Source organism: Mustela putorius, unplaced genomic scaffold, assembly GCF_011764305.1.
Source record: "Mustela putorius furo isolate JIRA1106 unplaced genomic scaffold, ASM1176430v1.1 tig00003853_pilon_pilon_pilon, whole genome shotgun sequence".
NCBI classification, from domain to species: domain Eukaryota; kingdom Metazoa; phylum Chordata; class Mammalia; order Carnivora; family Mustelidae; genus Mustela; species Mustela putorius.
The window spans coordinates 41,982,079-42,004,564 of record NW_025422005.1 but is presented as its reverse complement, the minus strand read 5'-3'; the positions used below and the strand labels follow the sequence as shown (position 1 = coordinate 42,004,564).

Genomic DNA, 22,486 nt, shown 5'->3' with positions numbered 1-22,486 from the left:
ATTTCTACTCATCTTTCCCTATTCAAGTTAAATGACACTTCTTTAGAGAGCCCTTCCCTGACCCATCAATCTAAATCAGGTCCCCATGAAACATCTTCATAACCATTACCATAATCCCTCCATTCAACTGATCCATTCACCACTATATCCCAATAATTAGCATTATGTATGGTTCAGAATAAGTGCTCAATAAGTATTCATCAAATAACTGTGTTAATTATTTCCCCCAGATTTATCTAGCTCTTATTCAGCTCCAAGAGATTCTGTTCAAGGGCACCTGGTTGGCTCAGTTAATAGAGCATGAGCCTCGGGGCACCTAGGTCACTCAGTGGGTTAAAGCCTCTGTCTTCAGCTCAGGTAATGATCCCAGGGTCCTGGGTTGAGCCCCACATTGAGCCCCGCATTGGGCTCTCTGCTCAGTGGGAAGTCTACTTCTCCCATCTCTTTCTCTGCCTGCCTCTCAGCCCACTTGTGATCTCTGTCAAATAAATAAATAAATAAAATCTTTTAAAAAAGAAAAAAAAATAGAGCACAAGACTCTTGAGGTTGTGAGTTTAAGCCCCATATTGGGTGTAGTATTTAATTTTTTTTGAAGATTTTATTTATTTGAGAGAGAGAGAAAGAGAGTGTGTGCTCCTACACGAGCACAAGTTGGGAGGGGAGGGGCAGAGGGAGATGGAGAAGGAGACTTCCCTTTGAGCTGGAAGACTGATGTGAGGCTGGATCCTAGGACATTGGGTTATGACCTGAGCCAAAGGCAGCCGCTTAACCACCAAATGATCCACCCAGGCACCGCTGGGTGTAGTGTTTACTTAAAAATAAATAAATAAATAGATATAGATTCTGTTCAAAATTAGGTCTAAGGAATGCCCCATTTATATAGATTCATACATATATCTTAAACTGTGGCTCACACAATATTGAGTAACCGAAAGTATATAATGGAAAGTGACTTTATATAAAAGTAATCCAACTGAAAAGTGAAAAATAAATGATGGTAATATCACCACTGATCCCCAATGAATTAATGGAACTAGTGTCAACAACCACTAACATCACAGAAAAAAACCAACCAAACAAACCCATATATTATATACTTCCTTACTGAAAGAGCACAATACCTAAGACTCCTGCCCAAGGGATCAAACTTGAGTCTGATTAAGCCTCCGAATCTAGCTACTAATTTGCAAAAAAATACAACAACACAGAAATAGGCACCATGAGTATATAATCAGGAATATCCAGGGGGCCCTGGCTGGCTCAGCTGGTAGAGCATGCCACTCTTGGTCTTGGGATTGTAAGTTCAAGCTCCACACTGGGTGTAGAGATGACTTTAATAATAATGATAATGAGGATGTTAATTAATATAATTATTATTATTAATTAAGAATATCCAGACTGAGACAAAGTCTACAAGTCCAAAAGGTTGGATCTTTTAATAGACAAATTGTAAGGAAAAGAAAGGAAGGGAGAAGGAATCTGTAAAATAAAGGTATTCAAAAGACATATAATTTGTTTTTTTAGTTCTTTTTAAGATTTTATTTATTTGTCAGGGTGGAGGTGGGGAGGGCGAGCCAGCGAGCACACACATAGGGAGAGCAGCAGGCAGAAGGAGAAGCAGGCTCCCTTCTGAGCAAGGAGCCCAATACAGAACCCAATCCCAGGACACTGGGATCATGACCTGAGCCAAAGGCAGACTCTTAACTGACTGAGCCACCCAGGTATCCCTCAAAGACATATAATTTTTAAAAATGAGCAAGATTAACTAAAAGCCTAGAGATAAACAGATCATAAAACTATTAAAAAATAAGGACATTATTATTATTATATTATTTTTTTGAAGATTTTATTTATTTATTTGACAGAGAAAGACACAGCGAGAGAGGGAACAGAGCCGGGGCAGTGGGAAAGGGAGAAGCAAGCTTTCCACCGAGCAGGAAGCCGGAGGTGGGACTCGATCCTAGGACCCTGGGATCATGACCCATGCCAAAGTCAGATGCCCAATGACTGAGCCACCCAGGTGCCCCGACATTATTATTATTAAAGATAGAATAGAGGTTAATTTTATGGAGAAGGAGAGAGCTATGATCAAGATGGGGCACAGAGAAACTTCAGGGTAGCTGAAAGTTCTATTTATTAACCTGAGTAATGGCTTCAAGCGTGTTCACTTTATTTGCATTTCTTTTTTTTTTTTGCAGGAGCGGGTGCGGGGGAGACTAAGGGAGAGGGAGAAAGTCTTAAGCAGGCTCCACACCTGGACAGAGCCCAACATAGGACTTGATCTCCCAACCCTGAGATCATGACCTGAGCAGAAATCAAGTCAGATGTTTAACCAACTGAGCCACCAAGGTGCCCCCCTTATTTGCACTTTTTCTTCCTTCCTTCCTTCCTTCCTTTCTTCCTTCCTTCCTCCTTTTCTTTCTCTCTCTCTTCCTTCCTTCCTTTATGGGGAGAGAGAGAGTGTGTGTGTGCAAGAACAAGCAGCAGAGACAGAAGAAGAAGCAGACTCCCTGCTGAGCAGGGAGCCTGATGCAGGGCTCCATCCCAGGACCCTGAGACCATGACCCAAGCCAAAGGCAGATGCCCAAATGACTGAGTCACCCAGGCACCCCCGCACTTCTTAAGCTACACATTTGTTGTTTATGATCCTGGCATCTGTCTTATCTATAAGAAGGTTAAAAAAAAACAAAAAAACAAAAAAAACCCCAACCTGTCCTTCAGAGTTATAATCTCTTTAAATTGGAAGACTCAGACTACAGTACACATCGTGCCAAATGGACACAAGAGCACATATTAAGTAAACATTTGTAAAACTGTAGAAACAACAATGGAAGTTTCTTTTTTAAAAAATAAATATGTATTTTTAACGAATCTGTGACCATTCTTGTGTTTCTCCTCACTCAAACAGCAAACCCACACCATTCCTGTAATAGCTGAAAGAGCTGAGTGGGGCAAAGGCACCTGGTAGTGCTAGCTGTACGACTGTCCAAGGACCAGTTCTGTCCATCTACTATGAAGACAACTCTATGCTCAGAGAAGCTAGCCCTGAAATGCTGTGCTCTCAAGCAGACACCCCACAACCTAGACTAGATGGCAGTCATTTTTATGTTCACACATCACACTAACTGGGTGCTGCCTGGTTGTCAGAAAAATAGTTGTCAGTTGGATTGTAAAGCTCCTTCTCTCCCTGAGGGCAGAACAATGGAAGTTTCTTTACAAATGCTTTTTAAACTATATGAAGTAGGGGCACCTGGGTGGCTTAGTCAGTTAAGGGTCTGACTTTTCATTTTGGCCAGGTCATGATCTCAGGGTCCTGAGATCGAGCCCCATGTGGGGCTCCTTGCTCAGGGCAGAGTCTGCTTGAGATTCCCCTTTCCTCCCCCTCTGCTCCTCCATCTGCTCTCACGCTCTCTAATAAAGGTAAATAAGCAAAATCTTAAAAAAAAAAAAAAAAAGAACTGTGATATATACTACATGCATATTGGTCTTGATTATGTATTCATATATATAAGTGGTTATTGAATAATAAAAATTTCCCAGATGTTCAATTCTTTTTGAATTATCCTGAACTTTTTCTTAGATTTTTCTTAGATTTGTAAAGACACTGAAATACTACGTGAAATAAAAAAAGGTTGTAAGAGGGAATATGTTTAACGATTTTATCAGTAAGACTTCATTTACCTGTACTTGGTTGATTCAATTGCTTTATAGCATCTATATGAAATACAGCCTCAAGTTATCTTTGAATGTAACTTTAAAGAACTTTTGTTACTGGAATGTTAAATATTTTAAAGATTTATTTATTTATTTATTTGACAGAGAGAGAGAGATCACAAATAGGCAGAGACAGACAGAGAGAGAGAGATGAGGAGAAGCAGGCTCCCTGCTGAGCAGAGAGCCCGATGTGGGACTCGATCCCAGGCCCCTGGGATCATGACCTGAGCCGAAGGCAGCGGCTTAACCCACTGAGCCACCCAGGCGCCCCAGGAATGTTAAATATTTTAAACTAATTTCATTGCATATATGTTTTATTCAGTGATCAATACTTATCTAGCCAGTGATAAACCCTCAAGTCAAGTAGTCTGACTCCTCAAACTATAAGCATCTTCAGTTCAACCAATTTCATATGCTAGATGCTAAAAAATCAAGTTATCTATATGTAACAATTTAAAACAGAGATGGGGCGCCTGGGTGGCCCAATCAGTTAAGAATCCAACTCATGGTTTTGGCTTAGGTCATGATCTCGGGGTCATGAGATCATGCCCTGTGTTAGGCTCCATGCTCAGGGTGGAGTCTGCTTAAGACTCTCTCTCCCAGGGGCCCCTGGGTGGTTCAGTGGGTAAAGCCTCTGCTTTGGCTCAGGTCATGATCCCAGAGTCCTGGGATCAAGCCCTCCATTGGGCCCTCTGCTTGGCAGGAAGCCTGCCTTGCCTCACCCCCCAACCCCCGTCTGCCTCTCTGCCTACTTGTGATTTCTGTCAAATAAATAAATAAAATCTTAAAAAAAAAAAAAGACTCTCTCTCCCGGGCTCCTGAGTGGCTCAGTCGTTAAGTGTCTACCTTTGGTTCAGATCATGATACCAGGGTCCTGGGATCAAGCCCAGCATTGTGCTCCCTGCTTGGCGGGAAGTCTGCTTCTTCCTCTCCCACTGCTTGTGTTTCCTCTCTTGCTGTCTTTTTCTCTATCAAATAAATAAATAAAATCTTAAAAAAAAAAAAAAAAGAAAAAAGACTCTGTCTCCCTCTCCTTCCGCCCCCCCTTTCTCTTTCTCTCAAATAAATAAAATCCGTAGAAAATTTAAAAAGATAAAATAGAGGGGCGCTTGGGTGGCTCACTCAGTTAAGTGCCTGCCTTCAACTCAGGTCATGATCTCAGAGTCCTGGGATTGAACCCTGCATTGGGCTCCCTGCTCTGTGGGGAGCCTGCTTCTCCCTCACCTTCTGCCTGTGCTCTGCCTGCTTGTGCTCTCTCTCTCTCTCTCTCTCTCTCTCTCTGTGTCAAATAAATAAATAAATAAAATCTTTGAAAATGCCCATAACCACTAAATTAAGCCTTGTAAATATTTAATATACAGAGTAAAGCTAAAATTTATATTCTAAGGAAAACTTTTCTTACAGCACTCTAAAGCCTCTCTCACACTGAATTAAACCTATTTTTAAATTTATCTGTCTCCTCTCCACTAGACTAGAATTCCTTGATTTCAAGGGCACGAATTCAGGTGTCTTTAAAAAGTACTTAGTAAATGTTCTTTGAAATGGATCAACTCTTCTTCCTTTGAAAACTTTATATGGATCTTCACTGGGTATTGACTATTGCCGTTCAATATAGGAGTCTTAGTTCAAGGGAGAAGTACAGCATATAGATTTAAAGACCAAGAAATGGGGGCACCTGGGTGGCTCAGTGGGTTAAGCTGCTGCTTTCGGCTCAGGTCACGATCTCAGGGTCCTGGGATCGAGTCCCGAATCGGGCTCTCTGCTCAGCAGGGAGCCTGCTTCCCTCTCTCTCTCTCTGCCTGCCTCTCCGTCTACTTGTGATTTTTCTCTGTCAAATAAATAAATAAAATCTTTAAAAAAATAAAATAAAATAAAGACCAAGAAATGGAACTCTCCAATATTTAGAGACCTGGGAGATGAGAAAAAATGAATAAAGGAAATTAACCACAGTAGTAAGAAAAGTTTGAAAAAAAGACAAGAGTGATACCTAGGAAGCTAAGTAAAAATAAGAACTAATATTGGGTTTAGCACATTTCTAGTGATTCTTAGGAACTAGGAACCACAGCTTACTATATAACGCCAAAGTCCGGGAATGAAATGGCCAACAAATCCTAGATGCAGTAAAATGGATGGTTCAGAAAACTGATGGTGAGAGAAGAGCAAATTGGATGAGGAAACAATGACAGAAATTCTATAGTAAGAAAACCCTCTGTGTTGGGACTAGAAATTGAGGGGAAAGTAAAGAACTAAGATTCTCAAACAGAGACAATGAGATGTAGTGGAAAGGACACATGCTTTGGAATCAAAATAGTCCAAGATACAAAAGCAGACTCCAATATCAGCCAGCTGTCACCCTTAAAGACATTCCCTTTCACTAAGGACAATAATACCTCTCTTGCAGAGTCAAGAGATTAAACTAAGTAATACACATGAAAGCGCAAAAAACAAACTAGTTCTTATAACCACCCCTTCAGAGTACCATATAGTGCCTTATAAGGAATACTGGGGAGTCACAGGGTCTCTATTTCTTACATTCCTTAGTGTGGCCTAAAAAAACAAAGTATGTAATGCCAAAAAGTCAACCTCAACTAGTTTACTTTTTAAAGATTGATTGATTGATTGATTTGGACCAGGGGTGGGAGATGGGCAGGGCAGAGGGAGAGCAAAGAGAAACCCAAGCAGACTGCACTGACCACAGAGCCTGACACCGAGGTTGGAGTCACGGGGTTGATCTCACAACCCTGAGATTACAACCTGAACCCAAACCAAGAGTCAGATGCTTAACTGACTGTGCCACCCAGGTGCCCCCTCAACTAATTTAAAGCATCACAACACTAAGACAATCATTTCAGACAAGTTTTTCAACAACTTGGCTGAACTAGATTTTTAAAAAGGAGATGTGGTAATCTCAGCTCTCTTCCCTTAACATGACTTATTACCAGATCTCAAATCAGTGAATAATTTTAAAAAAACATTAATTTTTCTATATAGGTGAACAAAGGGGAAAGTTCCAATGATCTCTTTTTGAGTCTGCATTTTGTTCTGAGTAATCTCTATACCTAACATGGGGCTTGACCTCATACCCCAAGATCGAGTCCCATGCTCCTCCAACTGAGCCAGTAAGGTGCCCCCCAACGATCTTTTTCTAAAAAAAATAAATAAGGGAGCCTGGGTGACTCAGTGGATTAAAGCCTCTGCCTTCAGCTCAGGTCATGGTCCTGGGATTGAGCCCCGCATGGGTCTCTCTGCTCAGCAGGGAGCCTGCTTCCGCCTCTCTCTTACTTGTGATCTCTGCCCGTCAAATGAATAAATAAAATCTTAAAAAAAAAAATTAAGGGGTGCCTGGGTGGCTCAGTGGGTTAAGCCACTGCCTTCGGCTCAGGTCATGATCTCGGGGTCCTGGGATCGAGTCCCGCATCGGGCTCTCTGCTCAGCAGGGAGCCTGCTTCCTCCTCTCTCTCTCTGCCTGCCTCTCTGCCTACTTGTGATCTCCCTCTGTCAAATAAATAAATAAAATCTTAAAAAAAAAAAAATTAAAATAAATAAATAAATAAATAAATAAAATTACTTTAAAACAATGATTCTCAATATTGACTGAATACTGTAATCACCTAAGGAGCTTTAGAAAATACTGATTCCTGAGTCCTACCTCCCTGTGGCTCTAATTTAATTGTTCAAGCTCCACAAGTGATTTCTTTTAATTAAAAATTTTTTTCCAGGGGTGTGTGTCTGGCTCAGTTTGTACAGAATGTAATTTTTTTTTTTTTTGGTGGGGCAGAGAGAAAAAGAAGGGTAGGGGAAAGAGGGTTAGAGAGAGAATCCTGACCACACTCCACGCCCAGTGGAGAACCCCACATAAGGCTCGATCCTACAACCCAGAGATCATGACCTGAGCTGAAATCGAGAGTTGGAGGCTTAACCTACTGAGCCACCCAGGTGCCCTTAGAGCATGTGACTCTTGATTTAGGGGTGGTGAGTTTGAGCCCCAAGTTGGGTACAGAGATTACCTAAAATAAAATCTTTAAAGTAAGTAAGGAAATAAATCATTTCCCCCAGCTTTATCAAAGATATTACTGACATATACCATTGTGTAAGTTTAAGATATCCAACATGATGATATGATACATGTATATATTGGGAAATGATTACCATGATAAGGTTGATTAACATAAACATCATTTCACATAATTACATTCCAGGTGATTTTAACTGTAGTGCAGGGTAAGAATCACTACTTTAATGTTTATGTAGGAGAAAAATAGATAATGATACCAAATAAAGTAGGTGTTTCATATGGTCAAGATTTCAAAGTAATAACAGCTCCGTTTGTGAAATCAAACTTGTTTCACAGAGGCATTGTGAAATACAGATGTCCTACTAGCCTCAATTTCGTAAGTCAGGCTAATTCACTGGAGGGTTGTCTGTTGGTCTTAAGAAGAAACCAGCAAAAACTATACTGCTCTGGGATCATACCTATTACATCTTTGCCTTGAAAATATTAGCTTAACATATCAGGGACACATTCCTTTCATCCTTTAGGATGCTCACCTCTTCTGGGAAATTTTCCCTCAACTCCCAGACCACGGGGGATTTCGTCCCCTTTTAATTTTTAGAATCCTTTACTATTAGACCAATTTGTTTGGCAGTTAAGTAACATTAGAATAGTAATTTACATTTTTATATTTCCTTCATCAAAAAACCCTGTGCTAAAAATCTGTCTTGCTCCATAACAAATTGTTAAGTCAGTTCCTCACACTTCCTATTGCCCTGCACCTGGCTTATGTGACCTTTCCAAGTCTGACCCTGGTGTCTGCCTACTTTTCCAGCCTCATCTCATTGCTCTGTGAATTTCTACTTTTGAGGTCTAGCCACAGTGGCCTTTCTTTCAGTTCCTTGGATGTATCATGCTCCATTCTACCACATATATTCTGCATTAATTCTTCTCATTGCCTGGAATGTTCTCTACCAAGCTATTCACCCTTAAGATCTCCACTCATTCATTAATTCTTCAGAGAAGCCTTATATTAAGTCAAGTCTCTCTGTTAAACATTTTCATATATAATACTGCATTATCTTCTAGATTTTAGCACAGTATAAAGCATATATAGAGCATGTATATATAATATACATAAATACATACATATTTAAATGTATATGTGTGTACGTATATTTAAAGCACACATATTCTGTTGGCACATGGCATTTGATTACTTGATTCCCTCACTAAATTACAAGCTCCATGAGGGCAAAATCATGCCTTTTTGCCCTCACCATCAAATCCCCATGCCCCGTACGGTGACCAGTACACACAGGCACTTGGTAAAATATTGAATGAATAAAAAAGAATAATTCAAAATCATTTTCTACATCCTATTTTTTAAGGCCTAAATTTACAAATACCTAAGAACTGAGATGTTTATATTTACAACTAAACTTTCCTTCTCCTTTTTTGAGTCTGTCATGATTACTCAAAAAAGGTACCTTGCCTTTTGGGTCACAATATCCACTTTCAGGCCATCCCTGACTCTGCTCCAGGTAGGATCAAAGGATGCTTCTGCTTAAGTAGTGTAGGTAGTAGGGGGAAAAAATGGGGCTCTGGAATTAGAGATAAAAATCCAAATGTTGGTTCTTACTAACTGTAAATCATATAATTTCTGAGTCTATGGTTCTCATCTATAAAATGGGGCTAATACCTATCAATGTAGGCATCTAGAGGATACAGTGTACATTAGGAAAATATTAGCTTAAACTTGCCACAATTCTATCCTTCAAGGTATGACTCAGCTACCATCTTTTCCATCAAGCCCCCAATTCTCCAGCTGGAAGAAATTTCTTCTACTCTTTTACAGCGATTACACTGATCTTTGGCTTTATAGTTATTTATGACTGTATCATCACCAAGACTAAATTCCTTAGAAGCAGATCCTATATCTTTTTTATCTCTGAATCCCAAGTACCAAGCAGATGAATTTAAATCATTAGGCATGAAAAACCTTAAGAAAAGCAAAATTACACCATTTCTATGGTAAAGATCTCCTTGGAGAACTTAACTTCCCAATGAATATCAATTTAAGAAGGAGTAGTGACTAATTAGAAATGGTATGTTACAGTGGTTCAAAATATCTAAATATTATCATCATAAGAACTATTACTTATCCAAGGCCTACTACACGACTAGCACTTTACATATATAATTACTAACCTTTGGAAGAATTTAGTTAGATAGAATATCTGTTTTGTAAATAAAGAAATGGAAACCCAAAAAGTTACATCATCTCTTGGTCTGGGTCATGAAGCAAGCAGGCTAGGATTTTAACTGGGACTCTCTGACTTGAAAGCAAGGCCTTTCCACTATACAATGCCATCTTTCACAGACATGTTCCATATATTGTTAGACATTCATCTTAATGGAACCTTATGCAGCTAAGACATTGGTCAGCCTGACAAAATAATACATTTTAAAAGTCTAACCTTTAAATGTCCTTCACCGGTGAGGAATTCAGAGTAACCTGCATCAGTGGCCAGCAAACCTACAAACTGCATGCTGGGCCGTTGTTGTATAAAGGCTTCAACAGCTTTATCTGTCACATGCTTTCTCCCAGAAACATCCAGGGAGACAAGGTTGGGTAGGATGTCTTTTTGTTCTAGTAGGCGAAGAGCTATGTCTGATGTAAACTGTTTATCATCTGAAATGTCAAGATGATTCAGATGTTTTAGTTCCCGCACAACATCCAGTATCTGGGTAGTTGTCATTTTTAAACACTTCAAGTGGTGCATGGTTAGAGACTTGAGTCGGTCTTTGCAGGCCAGCAAAGCTGTGATGTCTGTGATTGAGGTGTTAGAAATATCCAGGCTCTCTAATCTTGGCAATGAGGCAACTTCAGCGAGGTCTTCATTGTAAAAGAGAACATTGGTGATGCTTAACGCTCGAAGGCCAGAAAGCCGGCTGAAGCACCGCTCGTAAGGATCTTCGAGGGAAAGAGTTAACGAGTTCAGCACTAGGCACTGGAGATTTTGCTGGATCCATTTGTTACTGCCAAGCCCACTGATTATGTCTGTAATCGTGATGTCTGCATTCACACCTGTAGCATCAAGTTCCACTAACTTGTGATGGCAGAAGGCTTTCCGGAAAGCAACAGCAGAGATCTTGGCTTTGCGAATGCAAGCACGCTTTAAGCGCATCTGATTGCCCCTGAAAATACCTACAGTTCCATCATTCAGTAGACCTGGAAAAAAAAAAGTTAACACCTCAATTTCAAAAAATAATTAAAGAATAGCTAAAATTTCCAGCATACTTACATTTCCAAAGCACACCCATGTAACAATATTTCATTTAATATACATAACAATTCCATGGGGTAAGAATATTATGATTACAACTTAGAGATGAATACACTAGGGTGAGAAAAGTGGCTTTCCAAGGTCACAGAGCTAGCAAGTGACTGTGGTAGATCTTATAGATATTCACTAACATCTGGTTCATGCCTTCCCGGACATGTAGACAGCTACATTTCCCATCCTACCCTTGGAATTAGATGGGGCTATGTGCCTAGTTTTGACCAACGGCCTATAGGCTGAAGCACCTGAGAGCCAGTACACAATTTCCCATGCTATCTTTTCCCGCTATGACAAATGAGGAGTCTTCAAGTTCTAGACAGAATAGATTTCTGAAAGCGGAGCCTCCATCAGCTTGGATCCAAGAGTGACCATGGAGAATAACCCTCCATGGATTTGCAGCATTTATGTACCATGGGTGAGGTAAAACAAACTTTATGTTAAGCTACTGAATCTGGGGAATTAATTGTTACCAATTAATGTTACCATTACTAGTCTATCCTTCAATTTCACTATAATACATTATTATACACACAAACATACATACATAATATATATATGATCTTTGAATGAATAAAAAGGTGTAATATATGTGTGTGTGTATGTGTATATATATATATACACACATATATTTAGCACATGCATATCTGCAAATTATTCAGATCACTGGCTAGATCTGAAATCTTATTAAAAGGATCTAGAGGTTAGGGGCACCTGGGTGGCTCAGCCCTTAAGAGTCTGCCTTTGGCTCAGGTCATGATCCCGGGGTCCTGGGACAGAGCCCCGCGTCCAGCTCCTTGCTCAGCAGGAAGCCTGCTTCTCCCTCTCGCACTCCCCCTGCTTATATTTCCTCTCTCTCTGCCAAATAAATACAAAATAAAATCTTAAAAAAAAAAAAAAAAGGACCTAGGTTATAGTCAACTTTCTGTCAGATTAAATTCAAATAAAGTGGATACAGGAACCTCTTAAAGTCCCTTAGAGATCTACCTGACTAGCAACTAACAGTGCCAGAAGTATATGATGTCTTGGAACCACATCAATCTCAACCATATCACCTATCAATTAAACAACATTTCCTGTGAAAGTAACAGGCATGCCAATAAAAGATAGCCTAAGAACAGTCCAGGGTGAGTGTACAGTTGGGACCAGGTAAATAAATAGCCTGGAGTCAAGGGAAGAACTCTAAGTGGCACTTCAGCAGACTCATACTAAACAGATTCATACAGCTTGGGCTAAAGATACAGCTAAGGGTCACCTCTGTATTAGAACTAAAGTATTTTTTAATTTTTTAATTAATTATTTATTTATTTAAAAAACATTCTGTAGGCTTTCTTTTTTTTTTTTTTTTTAAAGATTTTATTTATTTATTTGTCAGAGAGAGAGAGAGTGAGAGCGAGCACAGGCAGACAGAGTGGAAGGCAAGGCAGAGGGAGAAGCAGGCTCCCCACAGAGCAAGGAGCCCGATGTGGGACTCGATCCCAGGACGCTGGGATCATGACCTGAGCCAAAGGCAGCTGCTTAACCAACTGAGCCACCCAGGCGTCCCAGGCTTTCTTTTTTTTTTTAGATTTTATTTATTTATTTGACAGAGAGAGAGATCACAAGTAGGCAGAGAGGCAGGCAGAGAGAGAGGAGGAAGCAGGCTCCCCGCTGAGCAGAGAGCATGATTCGGGGCTCGATCCCAGGACCCTGGGATCATGACCCGAGCCGAAGGCAGAGGCTTAACCTACTGAGCCACCCAGGTGCCCCAGAACTAAAGGGCTTCTTTCAAGGACTGAAGTACAGAAGCCTAAATGCAAGGATTTTGCCCCAAAGCATTCTTTTCTTTCTTTCTGTTTTAGGCTATAAAGAGTTGAGGTGACCAGCAATGTAACCTCCAGGGAAGTGGGGTACTATTCAGGGAATATAAGCCCTCAGTCACCTAGGAAGTCTAGGTGACTATTCAAGGATGCAATCCATAATGTTTCAAAAGGTATTACTCTCCACCCCCCCCCCAAAAGGCATTATTCTTTTCAATTTAATCCCAAAACAGATATGGTTGACCATGTCAAGGTATAAAAATTTAGATTAGGTCATAATATAACACAGAAGCATTAGATGGCAAATATTCTGATTCCTGGCTCTTAAACACACATTTCCTAGAAAACTTTTAGCACCATGACACAGAATAAGCAACGATTATGACAAAGGAATCAAAGATCCCAGTAAGTAAAATCTTTAACATCAGGCTTATTTTAATAAAAACTGCTACCAATATCATTTTTCTTTTGAATTGGGCATATAGAAAAATCTGAATGTAAATAAGTTAAGATTTTCTAAAATCATTATGCTATTAGAAAAAATATTATAAATTCTAAAAGTATTCATAGAACTTTTTTCCATTTTTTATGAAAATGTTCAGATACAGAAAAACTGATGAAACTTTTAAAAATTGTGACAAAATTGGCATTATGTTCTTTTACGTATTGTCAGTAGTATCCACTCTTTTTTTTTCAATTCTTAATATTTTAATTATTACCTATCTTAATCTACATCTGACAAATTCATAAGTTGAATTTCAAGCTTGTTGTATAATATACAACACAGCCTGGAAATACTGTAAGGTTTTTTTTCCACAGATTGCTTCTTCAATTTTTATTTTTACTACTGAAATATAGTTGACATACAATATTATGTTAGTTTTAGGTTAGTACTATCTACTCTTGTTTCTTTTGCAAAGAGATTAATTCAGAACACTTTCTGGTGAATGAGGCCAGAAATAACATTGAGGTAACACAAATGAGGACATTAAGTTATTTCTCTGATCTGAAGGCAGCTTCATATATATATATATATGTGTGTGTGTGTGTGTGTGTGTGTGTGTGTGTGTGTGTATGTATATATATATATATACCTTCTCTCATATGAAGGCAGCTTGAAAAGAAGAGGTAGAAAACACATTCTGATGATACTACTCTGGGGGTAATTATTTAGTTACACTTATTTGAAAACTGCTTCCATTATTTTACCCATATAAAGCATTTGCCACAGAGCTAGTATACAATAACAAGTATTCAATAAATGTTAGCTGCTAATATTAGCTATCAGTAGTTATATTTCAAAAAGTTTCTGGCAAATTAAGACTCTACTTAACATTTATTCCTTTGATTTACAAGATTAGTTATATGTATATATATTTAAATTGAATATGTTAAGCATAGTCATTAAATTGAGACCAAAAAGAAAGAAAGCACTGACATAATCTTTTAAATTGTTGTGCAGCGTTGTAAGGAACCTTTAACTTTACCATATATAGTATCTACTGGTATCATCCCAGTTCCTTTGGCAGGCTGAATTCAAAGAGACTACAGACTTGAGCAACTCAGTGAAAACCAAGGAGTTCAAACATCTTCTTTCTAAAATTATTCTAAAATGCCTCAATTATACCATTATTTCTCCCACCCCTCCTTGGAATACATTATCTGGATTCATACTTGATATATATAAAGCCAAAGCAAAGTGTACAGTATTCCCTGGCATATAGAACAGGAATATCTCTAATGTAGTTGTAGGAAGATTGTGCGGCAGTGAAAACAGCACAGATTTGGAATCAGACTTCGATCTGAACTAGGACTCTACCATTTACTAGCATTATGACCTCTAACAAGTTACTTTTCTGAATCAGTTTCCTTATCTGTATATAAATGGGATTATAAAAGTTATCTTTTTTTTAAGATTTTATTTATTTATTTGACAGACAGAGATCACAAGTAGGCAGAGAGGCAGGCAGAGAGATCCCCGCTGAGCAGAGAGCCCAATGTAGGGCTCTATCCCAGGACCCTGGGACCATGACCTGAGCCAAAGGCAGAGGCTTTAACCCACTGAGCCACCCAGGCGCCCAAAGTTATCTTTTTTTAATAGTGGTTATTTTATAAGGTTTTAGAGAAAATTCAAGGAAAACAAAATTCCTAGCACGAAACAGGTAATAGGTAAATGATAGTAATTATTATTGCCACATTGTTATTCTATTTTATAGTTTTGGACAAATTATATTTTCTCCTTGAAAAGAGTTTATAAACCGAAATTAAAAATGGCATTATCTATTTCAACTTAAAACTTAATCAGAAATAGGCGGAACTTTCCAGAACGCTCGGTGAGACGTGGAGGAGCGGCGGCTACCCGAGCTACGCCCAGCAACGCGCTCCTTCCCGCTCCCCCACATCGGCCTCGGCCCTCTCACCGGCTGTAGAAAATGGTGAAAGAAACCACTTATGATGTTTTGGGGGTCAAACCCAATGCCACCCAAGAAGAACTGAAAAAGGCCTATAGGAAACTGGCTTTGAAGTACCACCCTGATAAGAATCCAAATGAAGGAGAGAAGTTTAAACAGATTTCTCAAGCTTATGAAGTACTCTCTGATGCAAAGAAAAGGGAATTATATGACAAAGGAGGTGAACAGGCAATTAAAGAAGGTGGAGCTGGTGGTGGTTTTGGCTCCCCCATGGACATCTTTGATATGTTTTTTGGAGGAGGAGGAAGAATGCAGAGAGAAAGGAGAGGTAAAAATGTTCTGCACCAGCTCTCAGTAACCTTAGAAGATTTATATAATGGTGCAACAAGATAACTAGCTCTGCAAAAAAATGCGATATGCGATAAATGTGAAGGCCGAGGTGGTAAGAAAGGAGCAGTTGAGTGTTGTCCCAATTGCCGAGGTACTGGAATGCAAATAAGAATTCATCGGATAGTACCTGGAATGGTTCAGCAAATTCAATCTGTGTGCATGGAGTGCCAGGGTCATGGGGAACGGATCAGTCCTAAAGATAGATGTAAAAGCTGCAATGGAAGGAAGATAGTTTGAGAGAAGAAGATTCTAGAAGTTCATATTGACAAAGGCATGAAAGATGGCCAGAAGATAACATTCCATGGTGAGAGAGACCAAGAACCAGGACTGGAACCAGGAGATATTATCATTGTTTTAGATCAGAAGGACCATGCTGTTTTTACTCAACGAGGAGAAGACCTTTTCATGTGTATGGACATACAGCTGGTTGAAGCACTGTGTGGTTTTCAAAAGCCTATATCTACTCTTGACAACCAAACCACTGTCATCACCTCTCATCCAGGTCAAATTGTCAAGCGTGGAGATATCAAGTGTGTGCTAAATGAAGGCATGCCAATTTATTGTAGGCCATATGAAAAGGGTCGCCTCATCATCCAACTGAAGGTAAATTTTCCTGAGAATGGCTTTCTGTCTCCTGATAAACTCTCTTTGCTGGAAAAACTCCTACCTGAGAGAAAGGAAGTAGAAGAGACTGATGAAATGGACCAGGTAGAACTGGTGGACTTTGATCCAAATCAGGAAAGACGGCACCATTACAATGGGGAAGCATATGAGAATGATGAACATCATCCCAGGGGTGGTGTTCAGTGTCAGACCTCTTAATGGGGCCAGTGAATAACACTGCTGGCATTTTATGTGCAGTAGTGAATGAGTGAAGGACTATAATTATAGCTCACTACTTGCTATTGTTTTTGTTTTAATATTCAACTATAGTAGTGACAAGTTAAATGAAGAATAAACTCAAATATAAAAGCTCCAACTTTGCCCTGTATGTAGGATGACTTCAGTGTGGAAGATAAGTTTAATATTTGTAAAAACTGCTTTCAAAAAAAATCTCCCCTAGCATTTGTTAGGCCATACCTTGTAATTAATTTCAGTTCTATGTATATGAAACAGCTCAGACTGAAATGCTGGGTGTATGTATTGACTTCAGTGTATGACCCTTAATTGTTAAGCTATGAAGTTAAAACTTGTATTTAATTGGCAATCAGACAAAGAATTTGTAGAGAAGTGTTGGTCTATAGTTATGTTAAGTGGGATTCATTGTGATGCCTCTGCATCTATTGCCTCAACTGATACTTGAAGATGGCATGCTATGTAATTTGGCCTGTGGTATCAGCGATAGAAAGGATACCTCTTTAAAGAAGGGGTTTGTCATATGCTGCTGCTTGAGGGCTTGCACTTGTAGAATTGCATTCCCTTCTGGGCCATCTTTTTCTTCCCCTTTTTTTAAATATATATATACATATATATGTATCAGCCCTGGTTATACTTTTTTGCCTTCTCTTTGGACCATGATAAGCTTCAGAGTAGTGGCTTCGGGAGCAGGGTAACTTACAGTGAAGAGACATTTATGTGGAGAAGTTTGCATGTATGAGATAGGAAGGTTTTTTTGTTTTTTGTTTTTTTTTTTTAAGGTATGTTATAGGCTTACTTTAAATAACTCTCCAAAGTAACTGTAATTTAATGTTGGTAGTATAGCAAATTATGATGAATAGCTTTAATTGTATGTTTAAAAAGTCATGTTCACAAGCTTAAATCTGGTTATCAGAATTAAGCAATTGGAATGTATGAATGTCTCCTTAATATACTGATTACAAAGCAAAAAAAAAAAAAAAAAAATCTTAATCAGAAATAACAAAAATCCTCTACATAAACAGAATACCACATATAAGACTCTCCCAACTTATTTTCAAAATTCGTTTTTGAAAACAGAAGTACTAAATTAGCTATGCTTTCCCAATTCAAAGGTCAAAAGCAGAAACTCATTTTTCTGTAAGTGTTTATTTTTCCCACTGCCAAATGAAGACGTAAGGTACTTTACACCAGCAAACTTCTAAAGGGATATTTTGAAAGATAAGTTATTTTGGGGGCACCTGGGTTGCTCAGTGGGTTAAAGCCTCTGCCTTCGGCTCAGGTCATGATCTCAGGGTCCTGGGACCGAGCCCCACATCGGGCTCTCTGCTCAGCGGGGAGACTGCTCCCCACCCCGCCCCCCACCTGCCTCTCTGCCTACTTGTGATTTCTCTCTGTCAAATAAATAAATAAAATTTTTTAATTTTTATTTTTTTTTAAAGATTTTATTTATTTGACAGAGAGAGCAAGCGGGGGCAGGGGTCAGGGAGGAGTAGGCTCCCTGCTGAGCAGAGAGCCGGATGTGGGGCTTGATCCCAGGACTGTGAGATCATGACATGAGCAGAAGGCAGAGGCTTAACCCACTGAGCCACCCAGGCGCTCCACAAATAAAATCTTTTTTTAAAAAAAGTTATTTTGCCATGGGAAAAGCAGAAAAAGAACTAGAAAGAAAGAAAGAAAGAAAGAAAGGAAAAGAAAAGAAAGAGGAAGCAATTTTCCTAGATTAGAAAAGAAAAATGCTTATTCCAAATTACATAGTAAGTGGCAGGAAAGGAAAAAATAAATAAATTCCTTTTCCTGGAATCAGACTCATCTGGCCTTTTCTAAGAAAATAATTAAATGCCACAGCAGCACTCAAAATCCAATGCCAATTAACAGCACATAATTCTTATTTCCTCTGTGTATTTTTTACCATGAAAAGCCATAGTCTGAAGCAGTCGATCAGCCACCTCCTGTGGGAATACTCCAGGTTCCTGCAGACACAACGTTCCATCTTGTCTTGCTGAACAGAACTTCTCAAGATGAGTAGTCAGGAAATTCAAGCAGATATCAAGTAAGGAATAGGGAGATGCCTCCTCCTTGGAGCCCAGGAAAAAACATAAAGGGAAGACAAAAGTCAACAAATTAGTTTCCAGAAAAATAGAAAACAAAACTTTCATGAACTCATTCAAGAAGTATTTTTACTCAGTGTCTACCATACGTTAGATACTGTGTTAGGTGCTGGGACTACAATAGGTAACCCATGTTCTCAAGAGGCAGAAGAGAAACGTTTAAACAAATATTTACATAAAATATATTACATATTATATTAGAAGACATATCGAGTAGTACGTAAGTACAAGCAGGGTGTCCTAATCAGACAAGGATGGTCAGGGAAGACCTCAAGGTATAGCAGATTAATCTTCCTAAATTACTATCCATGACCATCCTCTGGTCAACTCTTCCACAAATTTCCAAGGGCCTGAAGACAAAAAATAAAATTCTTAGATTGTTAGACTGATGCCTGAGTCCTTCTAAAATCTAGACCAAATTTACTCTCAAACTTGATATCCCACAAAATCCCCATCCCAATCTGATAATTCAAATATGATTAATTTATTTGGGTAAAAGAATTTGCTATAGGTGTTAACATCCTCAAAATAGAAAAAGTTAACCCTGTTATTCCAGTCTGAAGAATAAAGAACTAATCAAATAAGCACAAAGATTTAAGTGTAAGGGTTTTTGTTTTTTTAAATATTTTATTTATTTATTTGACAGAGAGAGATCTCAAGTAGGCAGAGAGGCAGGCAGAGAGAGAGAGAGGAGGAAGCAGGCTCCTTACTGAGCAAAGAGCCCGATGCGGGACTCGATCCCAGGACCCGGAGATCATGACCTGAGCCGAAGGCAGCGGCTTAACCCACTGAGCCACCCAAGCGCCCCAAGTGTAAGGGTTTTAACTATAGAAATAAACACTGTAAATGTCCCCAGTAGTACAATATAATTAAAATATAATTATAGTAGCTATCATCTATTAGATGCTTTTATGACTGTGCTGAGTATCATACATGAATTATCCATTATTTCACTTATTCCTTCATCCCATTTTATTTTTATTTTTTTTAGTAATTTTTTAAAAGATTTTATTTATTTATTTAACAGAGAGAGGGAGAAATCACAAATAGGCAGAGAGGCAGGCAGAGGGGGAAAGCGAAGTAGGCTCCCCACCGAGCAGAGAGCCCGACGTGGGGCTCAATCCCAGGACCCTAAGATCATGACCTGAGCAGAAGGCAGAGGGTTAACCCACTGAGCCACCCAGGCACCCCCCTTCATCCCATTTTTAAAAGTAGTCAAACAGGGACGCCTGGGTGGCTCAGTTGGTTAGGCAGCTGCCTTCGGCTCAGGTCATGATCCCAGCGTCCTGGGATCGAGTCCCACATCGGGCTCCTTGCTCCACAGGGAGCCTGCTTCTCCCTCTGCCTCTGCCTTCCACTCTGCCTGTGCTCGCTCTCACTCTCTCTCTCTCTGACAAATAAGTAAAAAAAAAAATCTTAAAAAAATAAATAAATAAAAGTAGTCAAACATTATCTTCATTTCTAAAGTTTTGTGGGGTTTTTGTTTTTTAATCTGATTAGAGAGAGAGCACAAGCAGGGGAACTGGGAGGAGAAGCAGACTCACTGCCAAGCTGGGAGCCTGATGTGGGGCCTTGATCACAGGACTCTCGGGCCATGCCTTTCTCTCAGACCATGACCTGAGCCAAAGGCAGACGCCCAACCAATTGAGCCACCTAGGCATTCCCATCTTTAAAGTTTTAATTGAAAACTGGCTTAGAAAAGTAACATCTTTCTCAGCATTCTGCATAGTCAGTGATAAAGTATAGTGTCAAATTAAAAACTGACTCAGGAGCACAACTCTTAGCCACATTATACTATACATGTGACATTTTAATGGGAGCTATTAAACATTACATTTCAAAAATATAGGGGCACCTGGGTGGCTCAGTAGATTAAGCTTCTGCCTTCAGTTCAGGTCATGGTCCCAGGGTTCTCAGGATTGAGCCCCACGTCATACTCCCTGCTCAGTGGGGAGCCTGCTTCTCTCTCTCTCCCTCTGCCCCTCTGCTCCTGCTCTCTTTCTCACTCCCGGTCGTTCACTCTCTCTCTCAAATAAATAAATAAAATCTTAAAAAAAAATGCCAAGGAATTGACAACAATGAAAAATTACTAGAACATTAAAAAGAAAAAAAGTTCAGCAAGGCTGTAGGATATAAGTTCTACTTTATTTACAATGCATCATATCAATTATATCTATATGATTATACTGAACAATCTGAAAGTGAAAATAAGAAAACAATTCCATTTATAATAACATCAAAGAGAGTAACATATTTAGAAATAAATTTTAGGAAAAAAGTATAAAATAAAAAATTAAAGCCAACTCAAATAGAAAAACATCAATATTCATAGATCAGAAGATTTAATATTGTTAATTGTTCTATAGTTTCAATACAATCCTTATCAAAGTCCAACTTACTTTTTCACAGAAATTAACAAGCTCATCCTAAAATTCATATAGAAATACAATGGACCTAGAATAACTGAAATAATACTGAGAAAAAAAAATCTGGAGGACTCACACTTGTCAATTTTAAAACTCACTACAAAGCTATAGTAACCAAAACACTGTGGTACTGGCATAAGAATATATATATATATATAAATGAAACAGAACTGTGAATCCAAAAGTAAACTGTAATATTTATGATCAATTTTTTTTTCCTATGGTCAATATTTTTGACAAGGATACCTGCACAATTCAATGGGCAAAAGAATAGGTTTTTAAACAAATGGTGCTGGACATGCAAAAGGATGAACTGCACATGCAAAAGGATGAAGACAGTGTTCTACCTCATGTCATATACAAAAATTAACTAAAGATGGATGAAGACCATAAATGTAAGAGCTAAAATTATAAAGCTCTTGGAAGAAAACACAGGTATAAATTTTGGTTTTGTGTTAGTAAACAGTTTCTTAGATATAGCACCAAAAGAACAAATAACTAAAGAAAAGTAGAACATAAGTTGAACCTCATCAAAATAAGAAAATTTGGGAGGCACCTGGCTGGCTCAGTTGGTTAAGCATCCACCTTCAGCTTAGGCCACGATCCCATGATCCTGGGATGGAGCCCCACATTGGTCTCCCTGCTCGGTGGGGAGTCTGCTTTTCCCTCTGTCCCTCCCCCAGCTCATGCAAGCACATGCTCTCTTTCTCACTCTCAAATAAAATCTTAAAAAAAGAGAAATTTTGTCCTTCAAAGATCATCATCAAGACAATGAAAAGAAAGACCACAGAATGGGAGAAACTATTTGCAAATCATATATCTAAGAAGAGATTTGAATCTAGAATATAAAAGTAACTAGATGGGAGGATGGGGTAACTTGGTGAGGGGAATTAATGAGGGCACATAATGTCATGAGCTCTGGATGTATATGCAACTGGTAAGTTATTGAACACTACATCTGAAACTAATGATGTACTATAAGTTGGCTAATTTAATTTAAATTAAAAAGGAAAAAAACTTGAATTTTAAAACAAAAAAATATATATATAGGTAACTCTTATGACTCAACTATAAAAAGCCAACTCAATTAAAGACAGGCAAAGGTGGGGTGCCCGGGTAGCTCAGTGAGTTAAAGCCTCTGCCTTTGGCTCAGGTCATGATCCCAGGGTCCTGGGATCGAGCCCCGAATCGGGCTCTCTGCTCAGCAGGGAGCCTGCTTCCCTTCCTCTCTCTCTGTCTCTCTCTCTGCCTGCTTGTGATCTCTGTCTGTCAAATTAAAAAATAAAATCTTTAAAAAAAAAAAAAAAAACAGGCAAAGGTCTGAATAGACATTTCTCCAAAGAAATACAAATGACCAAAAATCAAATGAAAAAGAAAAAAAAAAAGGAAAAAAAAATCAAATGAAAATATGCTCGAGGCTCCTGGGTGGCTCAGTGGGTTAAAGC

General features: G+C 38.9%; 1 protein-coding gene and 1 pseudogene across 2 annotated transcripts in view; one reads left to right on the top strand and one right to left on the bottom strand.

The window, feature by feature from the left end:
• The window catches only part of ZYG11B (zyg-11 family member B, cell cycle regulator), an 86,766-nt gene that overhangs the window by 42,279 nt on the left and 22,001 nt on the right, over window positions 1–22,486 (bottom strand). For both annotated transcript variants that reach the window (XM_004774445.3, XM_045064530.1), the window contains exons 2-3: window positions 18,417–18,582; window positions 10,186–10,940 (exon numbers count right to left, since the gene is read on the bottom strand). In XM_004774445.3, coding sequence (XP_004774502.1) covers window positions 10,186–10,940; window positions 18,417–18,582 — 921 coding nt within the window. The remainder of the gene's footprint in view (window positions 1–10,185; window positions 10,941–18,416; window positions 18,583–22,486) is intronic.
• Window positions 15,217–16,486, top strand: LOC123387338 (annotated as a pseudogene).